Here is a 19,851-nt window from a genome sequence, read left to right as displayed (position 1 = left end):
AACAAAGTTTGGTCAAATATGGGACTGGCACAATGCTCAGCGCTGTACGTGGCATCTTTTAAAAGAATGGAATATTCCTCCGATGGGGAAAGAAAAATAGATCCTCAGCTGTTTTCTGATAATCCAGGCACGATTATCGAAATCGTCAGTCATCCAAACAGCGTGGAAGGCGGATGGACCAGTAAACCAACGTGAAACGTAACATGAAAACCGAATCCTGGAATCCTCATTGTTCAAAGACCTCTATTCTTTGACGGTAAATTTATGTTATACTGGAAGGAGACATCAGAACAAGAAAGTTACTCTTCTTTCCAAAGGTGTTTGTCAGAATGCGTTGATATTTGATAACAAAACGTATCTGCAGGAGTGACCCTTTACCCAGTGTTTCAATCCTTCATGCCCGTGACTTTTAAAAGTGTAACTCACTTGCAGATTAAATTCCCAGTCTGATGGTGTTTCCCCCCAAAAGGAGGAGGCCTTTGTTTTGAAGGTAGAAACCTTTGCCAGCAGCCCGAGAGACAAGGCGATGTGTTCAAATCAACTTTTAAGGTGAAGTTGTTTGTTCTGTAGACAGACATGACCGAGACACTGGATTGTCACAGTCATTGTCATTGTAATTGTAATGCAAAGTGAACCACCGCCGGAGAGGTGGAGTTGTGTGAGTTGTGTGTTTTCCCACCGCGGCCGAGGCCCGTGAACGCAGCTTCCGCCCTCGTTGTTGTGTTTGTGGGCGAGGCGGAAAAGCGACGGCTACCTGTTAGCTGCGGCGGCGGAGGAGAAAATGCCCTAGTATTTCTCACAAACACGGATGAAACAAAGGTAGCACGCAGTCGTGTTTCAGTTCACGGTGTCTACAAGCGTTGTCTTTCAGTGTGAATCGTTTCGTTGTTATTTCACGGCTTTATTAGACCGGCGGCACGTTGGCGTCTTCCTAGCATGCTGCTGCTGCTGTCCTTGCTAACCTGCTGGTTCTATCGATCAGCCTGTGCTGGGAGTTAACATTTACTACGATGTCTTTGAATTTTCTTTTGGCCAGCTATTGGTTATTGCCAAGAAGTTGTACACCTCGTCTGCTTTTTGTGGCAAAATGAAGTGACCAAGGGCGCCTTGAGCTCAGCGGCTAATGAAACAGCTCGCTGCAGCTAAGCTAACAACAAACGGACCACCTCAGGGTAATCGATAAAACGAGCAACAAGAATTTAAAAGCAGCTCGACAAGTGGTTTGGATAAACTTGGCTCATTTTGCAGGCTGTGTTCGATATTGGTCGGCGTTAGTTATATTTTTAACGTGACTTCCTTCACCGCACACGCCTCCCACATCACGCTATCTTTCTGCAAAGACGTCACCGGCGTGGACGGAGGCGCCTTTTTTCCGCTGCGAATTGAAAAACAAGCTTTCGTGTTGTCTTGTGTTGTGTTGTGTTGTGTTGTGTTGTGTCGAGGTCTTTCCCTCTTCCCTGCACACCTTCAAGTCTTTGCTTTTCGAAGCCGGTTTGTAGTATCTTCCGGCCTCTGAACCCATTTTCCGTGTCAAACAAGTGATTGTACCAAGGGCATCTACAGCCTTAAAAACTGAACATAGACAGAAGTTATTGAGGTAAACAGCGCTCCTGCCTCTTCGCCCCTGGAGATGCAGGAGAAGGAATAAGACCTGATGGATCATCGCTTAATAATATTAGCCTCCCTCTGGGCGGACAGAGTGGAACGATAAACTGCTATGGATTCATAGTCATATTCAAAATATTCTCTTAAAAGTTTGCTGTTCACTGGGTGGGAGGTTTTTCATATACCAGAAGATAAGACACGTGGATATTTGATTGCAAAAAATCCAAATATTTTTTTCCTTTTTGTTCCCAATAATCTCTTGTCTATTAGTTAATTTATGGAATTATAAACTCTGCACCGGAAATCATGTTCCCCCTTCGTCGGTCACTCGATCTGCACGGTCTTTGGGGGAAAAAAGGATCTGACCAGCAGTAAAGACAAAAACAACATATTCTTGATTTGGTCGGGTAACATGTGTGATCAGGGAAGCTCTGCAGCACGATCATATTTCATTAAAAATTATACTTTCATGCAGATTTAATGAGAAAATAAGCCTTTCTGTGTTCTAAAAACATTTCCAGGCTGGATTGTCAGTTCAGTGAAACAGTAATTTATTGCACTGCCATAATAGTCCAATCACATCCCTATCAAGACCATTTAAATCAGATATTTGATCCAAATATTGATCTTTAAACAGTTGTGAAAATGTGATCTTTTTCTTCCTGTCATCCCACTCTTTAGATTAACAAACACCAGAGGGATTTCCCTTTTCAGCAAATGTTGTTTCTAATTCTACACGAAATTTAGTTTGCTCTACTTTAGAATTACACTTGTCCAAGTTTTTATCGCTATGACTTGCGAATGAAATATGTCACTCAAAGTTTGAATAAAGGCGAAAATGAAACAATAATATATAATATGAACACTGTCTAGAATTGGTTTGTACCAATATTTTTAGACCGCTGCTGAATCATTATGGTTAATGTTTTTTACATATCTTTGGTCATTATATCGTCTGTTTTTCACAACTATGGCGTGTTTGCTGGACTCTCCATGTATTTTCATTGAAATCCTTTTTGAAAATACGAAAGTTTTTTATTTTCTTTAGATTATTGAGAACAGGGTCTCTCAAAGGCATGTAGAAAGGCTATTTACTCTTGGAGTTTTTGTGAGATACTGAAAAGAGTGAAGTCAATTTATGAAAGAAAAAAGAAAAAAACTTTAAGAGAACACTGTATATCACAGGTGTCTGTATCGAAACCCACTTCCAGTCTATTTGTAGTGCCTATTGGTTTATTGCCCAAAGCTTCTCGTCAGCTGCAGAGGGATAGAGCGTCACCAGTGGGTCAACTCAAATGCTGAACTCCACCCCTGTTTGTGAGCGTTCAACAAGTACAGACATAGTGGTGTTGCGGCTCTATGGGACCGGGTCGCTCCATCAGCAAGCTGGAATTAGACCAGAGCCCAGCTTGAACCCTGCGCTGGCATTTGGCTGTAACATCCAGGCATGTTGTTGAAGCGCTAGGTGGGGTTGTCAAATGACCCAGCCTCCTCTTGCATTGTTAAAAAAAACAAAATCTGAAATCAAATCAATGTTGCATGTAGGGCAGGTTCACTGTGTGGATATACTGAGAATCATCCATGTCAATGTTTAAAGTGTTTCTTTTTTTTCCTTTTGCAAATTTCACCGTTCACTGTTTTCCTTGCAATTTCAACTGAGTGATTGCATAAAAAATACCCTTAATACTGCTTTCTAAAACTAAGAGGAATTTACCCTGCAGAAAATGTTAAGTTTAACACAGAAAAAAACAAAACAGACAGATAGTTGATCTAAAGTTATGGTGAAATTCGCAAGCAGTCTGAGAAAACTGAGGAATTAAGTGGGAAAGTTTCTGATCATTCAGGGAAAAACCTTTTTGCAATTATTTCCAACTTCTGAAATAATCAAAATAAATGACATTGGACAAAACATTCTCAGAATTGTGAATATTGCCTACAGTAGTTCACGCACTTTTAAAATAATCTATATATATATATATATAAATCATGACGGTATTAAAAAAGCTCTGTAATTTCTTCTCCTTGGACAGTTATGGGCGAATTTCCACGAGTCAAAATGTCGAGAGACAGGAAGTGCATCCTCTGCGAGACGGTTCACGCCTCCAAGCAGGTATTTCTGGAACAAATCGGAATTTACTGTGGAATTTTGTGAATAAACTGCCATTTCCCTTGATGAATTCTTTGAGGTGCCGCATGTATCACTGATGTTGTTCTGTCCGGATCGCCACGATCTGAGGCATGATATTAAAAAAAAAAAAAAAAAAAGGTTTTCCCGTGGTCGTCGCGCAAGGAGAAATGTGTCGGTGGATTTGAGAACCCAAACTCTTCTCTGGTGTTGTGAACCTGCAGGAGATGGACGAGCACATGAGGAGTATGCTTCATCACCGCGAGTTGGAGAAGCTCAAAGGCCGGTGAGCTGCTGTCCTCCCCTAAATAACCAGCCCGTTGGTTTAAAGCCATAGATTTGATGCTCCCTCGGCGGGCGTTTGGAAAAAGCGCAATTCAATTCCTTGGCTTTCCTTCATCAAATTGGAATTGGGCGTCACATGACCTAAAGCCGCTCCTTATCTATGTAGCCGCACTTGTTCCGCACCTTCAGGATGTTCCCCGCGCACCGGCGCTTGACTTGGATCCAAGGGTTTCGGTCAGATGCATTTGGGTCACGAGGCACGTGCACGCACCGCCACGTGCGCTCCCCTGCCGCCGGGCGAGTGGATATGAGGCATGTATTTTTAGTCGCATCCTCTCCGGAACAACAGGCCGACCCGGGCAGCTGGCGGTCCCGTTCTGTCCCGTGACTCCCTGTAGATTCCACAAGTATGCGGCCTGTCGCAGCGGCAAGTGAGCCGGCGCTGCAGTACTTCTTAGGTTACTGCCGTGGTATTTCAACTTGGATGTGCAAAGTGTTAGTCTTTTCATCGGAGATGTGGGCGCCGAGCGTTGACCGCCGTCCGTTATTGGTGAAGGAGAAGCGACGCAAAGGTTTTAGTTTGGAAATCATCTGACCGAGTTTAACGCGTCAAATTAAATGACTGTTTCAAAAACAAGGGGATAAAAAATTGTGAAACGGCATTCTATGAAAAAAAAAAATATTATAACCATTAAAATAAAGTACGTAAAATGTCTGGCTTCTCCTGGAAGTGTAAATTGAAGGAAAGCCGCGGTAAAACTTAAAAGTAGGTCATCAATAAATAATTATCAGTCGTCATATAGTACGTGCGTACATGCGTTTCCTTGCAAGGGGATTTAATGGGACATAATTCAGTAAATGAACTGAAATGAGGTTGATTTCGAAGGCCGAGAACAACTTTCTGTTTTAAAAGAGACACAAAGTTAAAACCCATTTTTTTACCCTTAAACGTTGCCTTGTTGTCCAGTATTTCTGCCCTCGGGATACCAGGCCACGATGCTGCTTGTTTAGCAAACTTTACAGGACAGGCGGATATTCATTCAGTCTCGAACAAAACACATGAAGCGCTCTTTCGTCACCAACGTGTACAATTTGAATTTCACTTCTTAATGACATTGATCACATCCCTGGATTCGGTGTTTTTTGTTCTTGTTTGTAAGGGTTAGTGCCACAAAAATCTCACGGGCTGCTTCTCCTTCATTTTGATTCTCCTTGATTCCAAATGTGAGTGTTTTCAGAGGTTAAAAGTGCAACGTTGGGCACACGCCACCAGCACATGAGCGCTCGCAGGAGGCCAGAACCAATCAAGGGTCTGCGCTCGCCGCCGAGGAATTCATCGCCGCGGGTTTCCAAAAAACTAGCTAATGGACGGAGAGTCGGCCAACCGGGGTCACGGACGCGGAATGTGACACAGATTTGAAAAAGGCAGTTGACCGGGACCCGCTGGCTGGATGGGAGTCACCACATGACATACTTGGGAGAGGTTCTGAAAGAGGGGGGGGTTCGAGCAGCTGCCGGCTCCGGTTGCACCGGCTCCCGTCCTCATTGGTCGGCCGGATCCGGACGCCGGTTTTAATAACCCACGCCGGGGCCGGAGGGGGGCCGGGTCCTGGCTCCGGGACACGGGCGGCGAGTCATATCCAGACGCAGGTCTGAGACGGTGTCAGAGTGCAGCGGACACCATCATGACGGCGCTCTAGGCTGAGGGCTCCTCGCCTTCCCAGCCCGCCGCCCCGCATGCGTCTGGGCCGCGCCGCTCGCCCGGCTGGACGGACGCCGCTAGATTAGCATGCTGCCCGGGTAGAGCCGCTCCTCCCGCCTCGCCACGCCACCCGCCGTCTGCTGGAGAAAGGGAAAATACGATCAGGAAGATAAGAAATTTCAACTTTTTTTTTTTTTTGTACGAAAGAAAATTATAAGTTAGTTACCTCCTGATCTATCGCAGATAGAGAAATTTGGACAAGCTGTTTTTTTTGGAAGGATTGTGGAGTATTCTCCTTTCCTGATTCTTTGAAGTAACAGACAGTAGAGCCCAAAGCTCTGCAGACCATTTCAGAAAGATGCCCGAAGGAACAATTGAAAGCCCGCTGTCGGCTCTCCTTCCCAGGGACTGCGGCCACGAGTGCAGAGTGTGCAAGGTCACTCTGGCCAGCCTGACCGATTACGCCGGACACATTTCTAGCGCCACACACAAGCAGAACGTGGAAAAAAGCCAGGTTCAGGACGGCCACGATGAAGACTACTTCAACCCGGCCTTGGTGGACCTCGTCGAGAAGAGAAAGGAACAGAGCCGGTAAGATGTTTACGTCATCAATGTGAAAACTCACTCCATTTTCTAATTGTTTTGCAATGATGGGATACGACGTCATCCTAGTTCTCACTCGGATCCAGGAAATACAAATAGCGCTTCCAACGCTCGAGCGTTCTTCTGTCGAGAGCTGCGAGGAACGAGCGATTCCCTCCGACGGTCGGCGAGAGCCGGCGCGTCAGCACTCGGCTAATATCGTACACGTGAAAAGTCTGATAAATCCCAAGCGACCAAATATGACTCCCGGGTGTCCTGGAAGTCCAACTGTGTGACAGCAGAGGCTGCTGTTGTCACTGCACAACATCTGGGTTGTTTACTCTTAACTGTAAACAACTGGAAATACATGATTGTATTTATTGATCGTATTATGATTTTAAATGATTTACTTTGTCAGCCTCACTGGGTTGAAAGTTTTCAGTGATTAGCATCAGTCCTGGTTTATTGCTACACAAACACATTTTTTTAATTTATATATATATATATATATATATATATATATATATATATACGTTATGATTTCTCCAGAGTTGTTGAAGGAAAGAAGTGCTCACGAACACGCTTGTGTTGGAGCGTCTGCCATCTATAGTCACATTCTGCTTGGCAGCGCTCAGCAGCCCCTTTTAGCCACTGCTTCACCGTGAACCCGCCCGGGGTCATATGTCCGACCCCCAGCCTAAAAAAAACATGACCGCTCGCGCAGAGTTCAGCCTTCAGCTGCCCAAGATTATCCAAAAGCCATCAAGTGGGCGTCCGACAATGAAACACACTGTTTGGCCTCAAATGTCAAAAGTCAGTTAGGAAGTTTTTCCCTTTAAAAGGGCTTTTCGGATCTCTAGGGAAGCTCGTCACTCGGCTGATTTCACACTTACCTCTGAGACCAAAGTCCCGATTCCCAACTCAAGCTTCTGAATTTGTCTAATATTGTCCTCCACAGCTTATTGTCCCCGAGGTGAGGACGTAAATCCGATTTAAAATTTGTTTTGAATGAAAAACAGAAGCCGTCACTGCCGGCCCCGCTGTGTGCCGGCTCGTTCCACGCCCGCCGGTGTGGCATCGCGCCATTTAACTCTGGAAACGCAACCGAGTGCACGTCAGCATGCACTCTTTTCTAATGCATGAAAAAGATTATTTTTCCAGTTTAGATAATGTCAGGTGGACTAGCACAAACGCCGTCCACCGTCCAGAGCTACGTTGGTGCTGGTTGATTTTATCACTTTGTGCTGCTACGTACAAGTTCAATGAAAGCGATGCAGCCCGATCAGCTAAGCTGCTGCTCTTCTGCCCATCTTCTTGCAAAGGATGGAAACACTTTGAAAAGTCTGACTAGAATGGGGACCTGTGACACAAAGCCATTGTAGCTGCAGCTGTTAAGGAGGAACAACAAATGTCAGAAAGAAAAATTTCAGCCTTCGTGTAGAAAACCGTAAACTCAAATGATGACCCTTTTATCCACGCGGGATGGAGTTTGTTCTCGTCCTAGTCGGTGTCTACAGACAGACAGACAGACAGACATCTGATGCAGCCGTGGGCTTAAGACCACCTCGGCGTGAACCTGGTATCACCTGGTATCGCATGACACAGCCGCCGTCACGCGGATGCCCGGGAATGTAACCGAGAGATGCTAAGTAGTAACGAAGCAGGGAAACCGGAGAGTATCTGTTGTAAGCCGTGTCTGAGGGGAAACCTCACAGCCTTGGACTCTGTTTTTGGGTAAAATGTGTCTGATGACGACACGGTCCTTCCATCTGTATCTGCCTGTCTGCAGGAAAGAGGAGGCGGCTGCAGCGAAACTGGCCAAAGAAGAAGGAGAACGAAGGAAAAGGGAGGAGTTCCAGCAGAGGCTTAAGGAAGCGAAAGAGCATTTTCAGCTGGAATGTGGTTGGCGCCCGCCGTCAGACAGGCCCAGGCAGCACAAGTCTTGGTACAACGGCAGGCAGGATGGCGTCAGAGCCGGGGAGCCTCAGCCCTGGCACCAGGGGAACCAGGGCAAGAGCGCCACCTGGCACGCTCAGGCGCCTCCCGGCTTCCAGCGATGGCCCTCCGGGGATTTGCACGACAGGAGCTTTAATTCTCAAGAATGTTGGGGAAACCCGGGCTCGTTTTCCGGCGGCTCCCAGGGTCGGCTGCCCTGGGTCAGCAGAGGCGGCAGCAATTACGGGGTCTACGGCAGAAACAACGTTTCCCACTTCCCACCGAGGAACGGCCCGCTCAGATTCTGGGGCCCTCCCGCGATGTATCCACGTCCGCCACATTTCTTTTCCGGTGCCGCTAATTCAAATAATTCGGCCCATCCCTACGGTCAGCGTCCCGGGGGGATCTGCAACGGGGAGGACCACAATCCCGAGGGCGATCACAAGAACTCCAAGACTCTCGGTAGCAATCCAAAGCTGGACAAAAGCTGTCGCTGGTCTCCTTATCCGGTCTCAAAGGGCTTTGATTCTGCACTCCACAAAGATACCGCGCCAGAGAAGTTCCCCAAGAAGCAGGACAAAACACCGGAGTCGAGCGCTTCGGGCCGGCAGTCCAGACCGGAGCAGAGGAACGATCAGCTCGCCTCCGGCGCAGAATGTGCGGGCAAGAAAGGGAAGTCGAAAAAGAATCCAAAAGGCAAATCCAGAGATCGGAGTAGCAGCGGCAGCAGAAGTGGCAGCGCTCAAAACGACAAAATGACATCGACGGCGCACGCCAATGTCAAGGCGGCTGTGCCTTTGCCGCAAGACGCTAGAAAAGTCCCCTCGGCTCAAGTCGGTAAAGCCTCCGGCCACGTGCTCTCGCAATCCAAGTCCACGGCGCCCGGCGGAGGCAAGGCTCCTTCTGTCGGGCCGCTGCAGTCGAGGCAAGGACAGAAGCTTCCAGAAACGTCCAAGAAGGATGTCGGAGGTGTTCTGGACAAAAGTAGCTCCTTAAACACCTCCGGTAGCGGCAGGTTAGAGGAGGCTTGGCAAAGTGTTGAGGAGCGGCTCAAGGATCAGGCACAGAACCAGGCTGCCGGCGGAAACAAAGAAAACACCTGCAGACAGAATGCGGCCAAGCCATCCCTTCCCGACTCAGGTGGAAGTTCTTCTAGCAGAGACGGCAAAGAAAAGCCTTCCCCGTGTTCAGACGGCAGCCGGTTCCTCCAGTCGCTTCACGTCAGCACGTCCGCCGCGGGGCCGGCGGCCTCCGGCAGGGCCGAGGCGGGAACCGAAGCGGCGGGCGCGGCGGAGGCCGCCCGGGCCGGCGAAGCTCCGCTCGGCTCCGAGAGCGACGCCTGCAGGAGCGACGAGGCCAACGTGTCGGGTCGGTCCAAGCTCAGCCTCCCCTCCGCCCTGAAACGGGACCTGACCAAGCACATGGTCTCCAAGGGCAAAGCGGGCGCCCGCGAACCCAATCTGAACATCGCGAGACGGGTCCGCAACCTGAGCGAGTCGAGAAGAAGCGACTCGGAGAAGGACTCCGGCCTCAAACCGACCGTGCGCCAACTCATCAGCTCCTCGGCCTCTCGCCGCACTGTAAACTGGGAGCAGGTGTATCAGGAGGTTCGGAAGAAGCAGGACAAAGCCAAGGGCTTGCCCAGGTGAGACGTCCGACCGCCGCCGCCGAAGCTTTTAGTTTTTAGAAGCTTTTAGTACCCGCACTTAGAAAGGTACTTCGAATTTACCTGCGCCGCGCTCGGTCTCGTCTGCCTCCAGGTTTGGGATTGAGATGGTTCCTTTGGAACAGGAGGACCAGAGCCAGGAGGAAGATGACGTCCCCCTGCTGGAGGGTTTCCAGTGGGAGTCGCTGATGGACAGCTCTTCTCCCGCCGCATCTCGCAAACGCTCCTTGTCAGAGAGTAGCATCGCTCCCGCATCCGCTCGCTCGCAATATCCGGCCCGGGCGTCCGAGGAGACGCAGCAGAGCCAGAGCTCCGGGCCGCAGAGATCCTCCCCTCCCCCTAAAACCATAGCCGCCAAAGACAAAGCGATGCCGTGCCGGCAAGACGTGGAGCAGATTCTGGGCCGGGCCGCGATCAAATCGGAGGTGCAGCCGGTCGGAGGGGCGCCAGAAGCGCCGAAGGCTGTCCGGCGGCCGGATTCGGCGCTCGGGGACAGCAGTTCGGGAACGGAGCAGCTGGACGGTCAGGGAGCGGGGAAGAGGCGGCGAGCAGCCGGGGTGAGAAGGAGATGCCGGGAGAAGTTCTGAAGCTTTGGAGCACAAATGCTAACAGATGACAAACTATGCCTCCTCCTGTCCTTCCATCCCCAGGATGCTCAAAGCCCAGAGGCCTCCGGACTGGAGCACGATAACAAAAGAAGAAAGATCAGGTCCAAAAGGGGTAAGTATATACCGTCGGAAGATGAACGCTCTCCATCGTGCACGGATGGATTTGGATGTCGTGGCTCCGCCCCCGCTGATGCGTGCCTCCACCCCGGGTTTGGATGCAGAGCGTCTGCACATCGACAAGCTGCTGGCGGTGTCCCTGCGAGAGGAGGAGCTGAGTCGCTCCCTGCAGACGGTGGACACCAGCCTGGTCCAGGCCCGGGCTGCTCTCCAGGCAGCCTACATGGAGGTGCAGCGCTTCATGGCCGTCAAGGAGCAGGTGGGTTGAAGGTAGAAGCTGGCAAACACCGATGACTGGAGCAGGAGAATGTTGCTGTTTAGTGTCTGCTGGCCAGGGAGCGACGGCAGACATTCTCTGCATTGTAAAATGTTCAGGTGACCCCGTTCCTGTGTGCGTCTCTGAATGAATTCCTCCTCCACCGCTTCCTTTTTCAGATCACGGCAGAGATGAGCACGCTCAGGAATAGACGCATCGAGCTGCTGAAAGGGATGCAAGGTAGGGACCCGCCGTGATGTGACGTGGAGGTAACACGAACGCTGCCGCCCGGTTGGGAGTTTTTGCAGTGAATAAATGTTAGTACTTTCAAAACAGTGCCGGCGTCTGAACCTTCTCGCTTTGGATGCAGGTACTTTGGAAATGCCGTCTGCGGTGGAACTGAAAGAAGAAAAGATGGATTCACCGGAAGCCGAGCGTCACGCGCCCTCCTCTCTGACCTCCTCGTCCGTCCCGGACGCCGCTGGCGAGGCCGGTCTGGGTGAGCGTGTCGGCTGCGCCTCCCCTCTCTCCAGCCCCGCTACCGCCTACAAACCCGTAGCCATCAAGGAGGAACCCCAGTCTCCAATCATGGTCAGCTCGGCCTCGGACGCCGGGGACAACAACGCTTCCGCCGCCGCACCTCCCACCGGTATGAGATGAGATGAGAACAACTTTATTTATCCCGAAGGAAATTGTTGTGCCAGAGTTTCAAGTAAAAACGTAACAGTAATAGATAATAGTAGGAAGGAGGAAGGATAAGAAATACAATGAAATATAAATTGTCTTAACTGTTAACTACAAAGATTTGAAGATTCCCTGCGGCTGAGGGAAGAGGAATTAAAAAGTCTGATAGCCTCAGGTAGGAAAGACCTCCTGTGGCGTTCAGTGGAGCTAGTGGAGTTAGTTAGTGGAGCTAGTGGTCATGCTAGTTTCTGCACAGTTCATTTTCCCCCATGAACTCGGTCCACGAAACGGCGACCGATCAAACCGTGATGTTTGTGTGGCACCGCTGGATGGAAATGGTCCTCAATTTTTCTGTCTTGAGGAAACGGTGCGAGAAAAGTAACAAGAAATCGACGCGTTTGTATAGAAACCCATTGACGAAGTAAATAAGATGAACGGTGACATCAAGCGCAATATTTCTCATAGGATTTATAATCCCGTTAAAACAAATGTCGTTCTCACCATTTTCCCGATGTGCCATGTCGATTAAATCGACATTGTCTTTATCTGCATTTTCTTCAGATCTCGCAGACCCGACCCTCGACCTCAAGCCGTTCTGTGTAAGAAAGTGTGACTTCTATCAGGCCCCAGGAGAGCCTGCCGGCTGCAAGGAGAGCCGGTCGGGGCCGCTCCAGAAGACGGAGGTGACCGTCCGGGCCACCAGGAACTGCGCCAGCCCTCCGTCTGACTCCCAAATCCCCCCAAAGCTCTCGGCCAGCAGGAGGAGCTCCGCGGTGGGCGGCCTCGCCGAGAGTTCGGGCCCCCGGTCCACCGAAGCCCCCTCGGTCCAAAACGCGCCGTCCTCTCCGCCGGAGCTGCGGGGCGGGAAGAGGGTTAGGAAGCTGAAGAAGCGGAAGGTGCTGAACAAGGCTCAAGGCACGGCGCGGCCCGAAAGCAGCGACACCGAGCTGGACGCCGAGACCTCCAGGCCGAGGTGGCTCCGACCGCGCAGGAGGCCCAGCGGCGGCTCCCAGAGCGGCGGCGCCTCCTCTCCGCCCAGAGAAGACGACGAGGCCGCGGAGGAGCACCGACGGGCGTCTCTGCAGAAGGCGGGTCCCGAAGAGCTGACGGGGAACTTGGACTCGGAAGAATGCATGGAGGTCACCGCCACGTGTCGGCAGGCCGCCCGGATCCCGAACACCTCCAGGCAGGAACCCCACAACCTGGCCTGCAATGAAGTCACCTCCACCAGCGACATGGACGTGTGTAAATCATCCGGGAGGTCAGTTTTATTCTTGTTCATCAAACGTTCTTTAATGACAATCTAGGTCGCCATTTATTCTTGAGCATCCAGAAATTAGGTTTAAACTACACATGCGGTTACTTTTGTCCTTCCATCTCAATTTGCAACACGTTCCAGATCACCGTAATAAGAAAACTAACTTGAAATCATCGGGAATCTCAATTAGAACCAAATGTTTCCCAAAAAAAAAAAAAACACCAAGAAAAGGGAGACACTTGACTGTATCCTGTAAATATGTGGAGAATATTGACTCCAGCATGTCAGAGCTCGAGGAGACAAAGTTCTGGGGGATATGGATAAAATCCACAAGACGCAAATGGCCAGACGCATAAATTCCCTCGATGCAAGAAGTGCTCTCATTTAACAAAGGTGTTTTGCTGAGAGCAGCGTACAAGGACTGCTTCTAGCATGTGTGTGTGGGGAGAATTCTGTAAACCATCCTCCCTCTCCTCTGTCTCAGTGAGATGCCGACGCCCGTCACGACAAAGACCTCGTCAGGTGAGATTCTCTGCGCAGACGTCCACGCCGAGCCGAGAGCCCGGCCGACGGTCCTTGTTTGGTTCCTGGTCACAAAGCCTGCAAACAACGAAAAGCGGACGCCGATGCTTGTGGAGCATCTGTCGAGTCCCGTCCTGGTCTGCAGGGCCAGAATTACAAGGCGTCTTTTTAGGGCAAAGATATTCATGGAGCGCTTCAGTTCACAGAGACACCGCTGTGAGGAACACGATGACTTCGACTTATGCGCTGGGCCTCTATTGATTATTAACCGCAACACACTGAACTGGTTCAATCTTAGGTTAAACTACTTTCAGGAAAATATGCGGTGACAAAATTGAAACGCTCCCGTTTAGAAGCGCACTTTTTGAAACCAGGTCATCTCAGCAACTTTGTGTTTCAACATCAGCAGCAGTTTGAAAAGTGATGCTGCTGTCCGGGTCACTTCCGATGGTAACCAGTCGGTTTGGTTGGATTTTATAATCGAGTACTCAGTATTGATTACTGTTAATCATTAAAGAAGACTAGTTCTAAAGTAGACTAGTATGGAGAGGGAAAGCTGGTGTCCTGGAAAAGGTTTGCGGTGGAACCCTGAGCTGACTTGGGTCCAATCGAAGACGGTGAGATGCTGAACATGAGTTTGTTGTGACTGTTGCGTGCAGGCGCTTACTCTGACCGCTTCGAGGACGACGTTCCCAGCGAGGGTGTGTTCCAGGGCCACCAGGAGGCGGTGAACGCCATGCAGATCCACAACGGGCTGCTGTACACCTGCTCCGGAGATCGCACCGTCAAAGCCTTCGACCTGGTGGTGAGTGCGGACCGAGGCGCCTCCCGCCTCCCGCCTCGCCCCGAGCCGAGGCCGCGGCGGACTCGGCGTCACCTTCCCGCCCGTGTTTTCCTCGCTTCCAGAGCCGTAAATGCGTGGCGGTGTTCGAAGGTCACAGCTCGAAGGTCAGCTGCCTGTGGGTCTCGGCCGCCCCCTGCCTGCACTTCCGCCTGTACACCGGCTCCAGCGACCAGACCGTCCGCTGCTACAACCTCAAGGTCCGTCACTTCCCGCTCTGTGCGCGCCGTCCCTGACGCGCCCAGACCGAATGTCTCCATCGCGCTCGATTATAAAGTTGATAAAGCCGATGACCTCCGTGTGAAATTGTGGACGCCGTTCCTCCACAGACGCAGGAGTTCGAGCAGCAGTTCTCCGTCCCGGACCGGGTCCTCTGCTTCCACAGCCGCTGGAAGTTCTTGTACGCCGGTCTGGCGAACGGCACCGTCGTGACCTTTAACCTCAAGGTAGGTGTTGACACGGCGCAGCATTACAGGCCAATCAGCCGCTGACGGAGAGACAAACACGACACTTTAAACTCCTCTTTTGAATTGGCTTTTTTGATTGGCGTTTCAAAGCGCCCTCTCGTCCTTTTGTGTTACATAAGTAATAATCGGAGGAGGTTCCACCGTGTCACCACAGCGATATGTTTGAGAGTCACTCGTATGCCGATCTTTGGTGACCTAAGATGGAGATGAAGGTCCGTTAGAGGTCGGCGATGCCCGTCTCCATCAGTGCGTCTTATCTGTTTGCCCCAAACGGTCTGGTCTCAGACCAACAAGCAGACGGAGGTGTTCGAGTGCCACGGCCCGCGGGCCGTCAGCTGCCTGGCGTCCACGCAGGAGGGATCCAGGAAGATCCTGCTGGTCGGCTCCTACGACAACACCATCAGCGTGAGGGACGCCAAGAACGGACTCCTGCTGCGAACGCTGGGCGGACACACCAAGAGCGTCCTCTGCATGAAGGTGCGCCGCCCATCTACCCACTAACACTGTATGGTCCAGGGGCGGGGGGGCAAACCGCGCCCGCCACGGGCCACATCCGGCCCGCCAAAGATGGGAGCAGAACTCAACAGGAGATTATTTCCTCTTTTGGAGCTCCTTGAGAATTTTCCTGAGCTGAATGACACCGATTGGCTTTGTGATTTAGCCTTGAACGTGGACAAGCTGGACGTGAAGCTACGAGGGAAGAAGCGGTTTGTGCATGAAATGCAAGCAAACGTCAGAGCTGGTTTTATTCTCGAAGCCAATGTCAGACGAGTCTGATATGTTCTGTCAACAAATGCGTTTTATATGTATCGTATCTTGTGCCGAACCAGCCCGTCTGTCAAATTTGCAAAGTCGATGCGGCCCCTGAGCCAAAAAGTTTTCCCACCCACTACTGGACTAGTCCAGGGGTCGGCAACCTTTAACTCCCAAAGAGACATTTGGACCCGGTTTCCTCGGAAAAGAAAATACTGGGAGCCGCAATTACTTTTTGACGTCTAAAATAAAGGTACCACTGTATATATTGCTTTTTATTACCTTTACACTTTGTATAAACAAGTGTGAAGTGTGTTGCTTCCGAAATTCACAAAGTATCACAGAGAAAATTAAATTTTATTTATGTCATGAACTCATTTTGAGCTTTGGGCTTTCAGAGCGTGTAGCGGAGCCTTGACCTGAATTTTATAAATAAATTTGGAAAAAATCACTGTGTCAGTAAACAATAAAAAATAAATATTTGCAAAATATCTTCATAAATATTTATTTTACCAGGTTTATGGGACTTCTGCTCCTGAACTTCTGCGCACAGCATCTGCACATCGGGACTTTACCGGCCGGCGGGTATACCGGCTTCCGCCAGGGTTATTTTGAGCGGCGAAAAATAATAAATATAATTTTATTTTAATATTTCAAGATCACAATAATCTTCCAACTTAGAACTAAGAGTTAAAAAAAGGAATTAACGCAAATGAAATATACTTCAATTAAATATTTATAATTTATTTTCCCAAGCCGCTCGGAGCCGCAGTGTAAGGAGTCCATTAGTATCAATATGTACACACACACACACACACACACACACACACACACCGTCGGGTAACAACATGGCGTTTCGGCTCATGTTAAATTTAATACCAACTTGAATTTTGACATTGGCAAGAAACGGCCGCCTCTGAGGAAACTGGCGGGTGAAGTGTTTGTTTGTGACGGCTGATCTTTCCCTCTCTCTCTCTCAGGTGGTGAACGACCTGGTCTTCAGCGGCTCCAGCGATCAGTGTGTTTACGCCCACAACATCCATGTAAGTGTGTGTCGTCAGTCAGTAAGTGGTGTTGTGTGTGTGTGTGTGTGTGTCCCGTGTTGACCTTCTGAGCCCTGACTTTCAGAGCGGAGAGCTGCTGTGGGTCTACAAGGGCCACAGCCACGCCGTTACCGTGGTGACTGTCCTGGGAAAGGTGATGGTGACAGCCTGCCTGGATAAACTGGTTCGCGTCCACGACCTCCAGGTCCGCCGCCGTCAACCATTACTGTGTCAAATGAACCGTATAATCCTTGACCTTGACAAAATTACAAAAAAGGAAAAGAAATCAAACAATTCAAAGTACAGGACTGTCTCAGAAAATTAGAATATTGTGATGAAGTTCTTTATCGTCCGTAATGCAATTAAAAAAAACGAAAAAATGACTTTTTTCATGATATTCTAATAATTTTGAGATAGGATTTTTGAGTTTTCTTAAGATGTCAGCCATAATCAGCAATATCAAAATAATATTCCAATATTTCAGTTGATTTGTAATGAATCCAGAATGTATGACATTTTTGTTTTTGTAATTGCATTATAGGAGATAAAGAACTTAATCACTTTTTTCTGCGTCAGTCGTGTATGAGCTTTAAACCAGGAGAGGGAAGGAAGTATCATGTCATTTCATCAGGCCGTTGTTGACGGTGTCCCGGAAAAGACCTGCAAACGTCATTTCTGTTCTTTGTTGCGCCCGACCTTCCCGTCGGCCTCCGCAGAGCCGCGAGCAGCTGCAGGTGTACGGAGGACACAAGGACATGGTGATGTGCATGGCCGTGCACAGGAGCATGGTGAGGCGGCGTCTCCTCGGACTGAAATCACACACCATGTTTTTAAGGCTAAAGCTGTCGCTTGTCTTTGAAATCATACAGACAGAAAATGTAATAATGACTTGATTGTTTTATTTGATTTCACCGTGCCTGCCTCTGTAGCCACTGGGTGTCTGTGCGGTTCTTCACATAGTGTGTGTGTGTGTGTGTGCGTGTGTGTGTGTGTTCCAGATCTACACAGGCTGCTATGATGGCAGCGTCCAGGCGGTCAAGCTGAACCTGATGCAGAACTATTGCTGCCGGGTAAGAACCTGACACGGTCGATGCGGTCCGGTCCCTCACACAGCGGTTGACGGCGTGCGATGGTCCACAGTGGCACGGCTGCTCCATGGTGCTCGGGGTGATGGAGCACCTGCAACAACACCTGCTCCACGACCACGTCGCCTCCAACTTCCAGACGCTCCGGTGCCGCTGGAGAGACTGCGAGGAGGTTTTCTCCGCCCGCAACAGCTCCAAGCAGGTGCTCCTCCCAAACACCTACGCCGGGTTCCACGACGTCGTCGCGCCGCCTGAGATGTGATGGACTGATTTAGCGATTCTGCTGCTGTGAAGGAACAATGCTGCCATTGTTTTGTAGTGGAAAGACACACAGAGCTTCCATTGGCCATCTTTAAATCAGTGTTTGAGTCACACACAGCACATTGAGAGCGGGACACTTATCGGGGAAAACGGCTCCATGATATTTTTATCTTTTTCAGTTTTAATTCAGCTTGTCAGGTGTAGACCACAAAATTACTTCTTTTTGCTTCTGGATGGAAGCGGTACTGCATGTATCGTGTCCCGATCTCAGTGGTTTTTGTGCGCGCGTGCGTACATGCACACGCGCGCATACTCCTAATGGAGAGACAGGGTTTAAATTCAATTCAAAATGCAACTTTCAACCCCCAGGTATTGACTGGGTGTAACGGTGTGTCCCTGCAGGCGCTGCTCCTCCACATGCAGCAGCACGCCGAGGAGGAGGCCCTGCTGGAGCCTTGAGGGCGTCTCCACCCACTTCCACCTCCCATATTGGGGGGGAATCCTCTCTGGACGCCGCGTCCCTCGACTCCATCCTTAATGTTCAGTGTTGGAATCCAACCATGTGACAGGAACCAAAAGGAGGGTTGGTTGTTGTTCTTTTTTTTGTTTTTCTCCTCTTAAACTTGGGACAAACACGCCATCCCGTCTTCCTGACTGACCACGAACACACCGCAGCTCCTCTCTTTACTGACCAAAGCAGGACTAGACAAAAAACAAAGGTATTCTTTTTTTTTTTTTTTTTTTGTAATGGAGGGAACTCCAGCGTTGCCGGGGCAGGAGGGAACGTCATGCATTTCCGTTGAAACTGCCACTGAAATAAGAGCCAAACAACCAGGTAGAGTTTTTGAGATGGTTGGGCTCGGCTATGGCATGGGCTGGAGGTGTTCTTATCGTTGTCGCGCAGCTGTGACATGTTTGATTTTTCAGAGCAACTCAGTAACCCTCGATTAGATCTGACTGATTAGTCATGTTTTCAAGGCGTTAGGAGTTTTTTTTTTCTTTTGAATTAAAAAAAAACAAACTAAAAACTTTTGTTTTTCTATGTGGATTCTTTTCTTTCTTTTTCTTTTTTTCTTTTGGTAGTTGCTCATCAATATAAAGGTGTAGAGGGATTTTGATGCAGTGTAATGCGTCTTGGCTGTTTGGAGAATTTACATTTGCAGTGACGGAACCGATACATGCCGGTGGTGTGTGTGTGTGTGTGTGTCTGTGTGTGTGTGTGTGTGTGTGTGTGTGTGTGTGTGTCTGTGTGTGTGTGTGTGTGTTCCTACAGTTTTTAAATGTTAATCTGTGAGTTTTTCGTCCCTTGAAAGGTCCCAGAGTCCAGAAGTGTTTGTTGTGTTTTCTTCTTCAATCCCCCCGAGTGAATCTAAAGTGAGTCTGTTGTTTTATTTTTACGACACAAGTTTGAAACCTGCTGTGGTGAAGAATATTTGGGGCGGCGAGAAAGAGAGACTGTCGGTGAAGGATGAGTTGCGGAGGTGTTTGATTGAGGCGCCCCATGCCATACCTCACCCCCCTCCCTGAGAACAGCCATGAAAATATAAATATATACACACAATTGTAATCACTTGATTTTAATCTAACCGGGGCTCTTTGTGTCCCTCCGAGGGTTAATTAACATTTTCCCGGCCGCCATCTTCCAAACTCTGAGGAAAGCATGCAGCTCACCTCCTACCCGCTGGGCCAGAGTTCCCTTTTTTTTTTTTTTTCTTCAGTTGTTTCCAAAGCTGTTGATTTTTTTTTTTTTTTTTTTTTTTTTTTAAGTGCAATCAAAGAAGTTTCATAATAACAATAATTATAATTAAAAAATGCAACATAATGAGCAATGTTTGTTTGTTTGGTGGACTTGTGTCAAATAAGCCATCTGGGAGTCGGGGCAAAGCTGGGAAAAAGAAAAAAGATTTTCAAAAGGCATAAATCTATGAATTAATGAGATAAGTGGAATGATACGTAAGGCCAGTCTCACAAGAATAAAATCCTACTTTAATGCGAATGAAGTCACTATTTCAAGAAAGAAGTAAATTTATGGGAAAATAAAGCTTGAAATAAAGGT

At 49.2% G+C, this 19,851-nt stretch overlaps 1 protein-coding gene and 1 long non-coding RNA gene across 3 annotated transcripts; one reads left to right on the top strand and one right to left on the bottom strand.

Moving 5' to 3' along the window:
• The first annotated feature begins 85 nt into the window (after window positions 1–85).
• Window positions 86–19,617, top strand: znf106a (zinc finger protein 106a). Of its 2 annotated transcripts, XM_086159333.1 has the most exons (22): window positions 86–819; window positions 3,636–3,715; window positions 3,955–4,016; window positions 6,123–6,308; window positions 8,089–9,879; window positions 9,995–10,457; window positions 10,551–10,620; window positions 10,730–10,884; window positions 11,061–11,121; window positions 11,252–11,530; window positions 12,127–12,826; window positions 13,308–13,345; window positions 14,005–14,150; window positions 14,252–14,386; window positions 14,516–14,632; window positions 14,939–15,130; window positions 16,387–16,449; window positions 16,535–16,654; window positions 17,166–17,237; window positions 17,448–17,519; window positions 17,590–17,736; window positions 18,198–19,617. In XM_086159333.1, the coding sequence occupies exons 2-22, from the start codon at window positions 3,638–3,640 to the stop codon at window positions 18,252–18,254; spliced, it is 5,004 nt and encodes a 1,667-aa protein (XP_086015459.1). In that variant the 5' UTR covers window positions 86–819; window positions 3,636–3,637; the 3' UTR covers window positions 18,255–19,617. The 2 variants fall into 2 exon arrangements, with proteins under 2 accessions (XP_086015459.1, XP_086015467.1); XM_086159341.1 differs by lacking the exon at window positions 86–819 and having other exon boundaries at window positions 958–3,715.
• LOC147238122 (uncharacterized) lies at window positions 4,835–14,232 on the bottom strand. Its single transcript, XR_015107095.1, has 2 exons — window positions 14,013–14,232; window positions 4,835–5,857 (listed from the first exon to the last, which is right to left on the bottom strand). It is a non-coding gene; the product is annotated as an uncharacterized LOC147238122 (long non-coding RNA).
• Window positions 19,618–19,851: the final 234 nt, after the last annotated feature.

This window comes from Fistularia commersonii, chromosome 1 (genome assembly GCF_037954325.1).
Source record: "Fistularia commersonii isolate RoL2024-O1a breed Wild chromosome 1, RoL_Fcom_v1.0, whole genome shotgun sequence".
NCBI lineage: Eukaryota > Metazoa > Chordata > Actinopteri > Syngnathiformes > Fistulariidae > Fistularia > Fistularia commersonii.
Note: the sequence above shows the minus strand (reverse complement) of the source record. Positions and strands in the feature narration are given on the sequence as shown.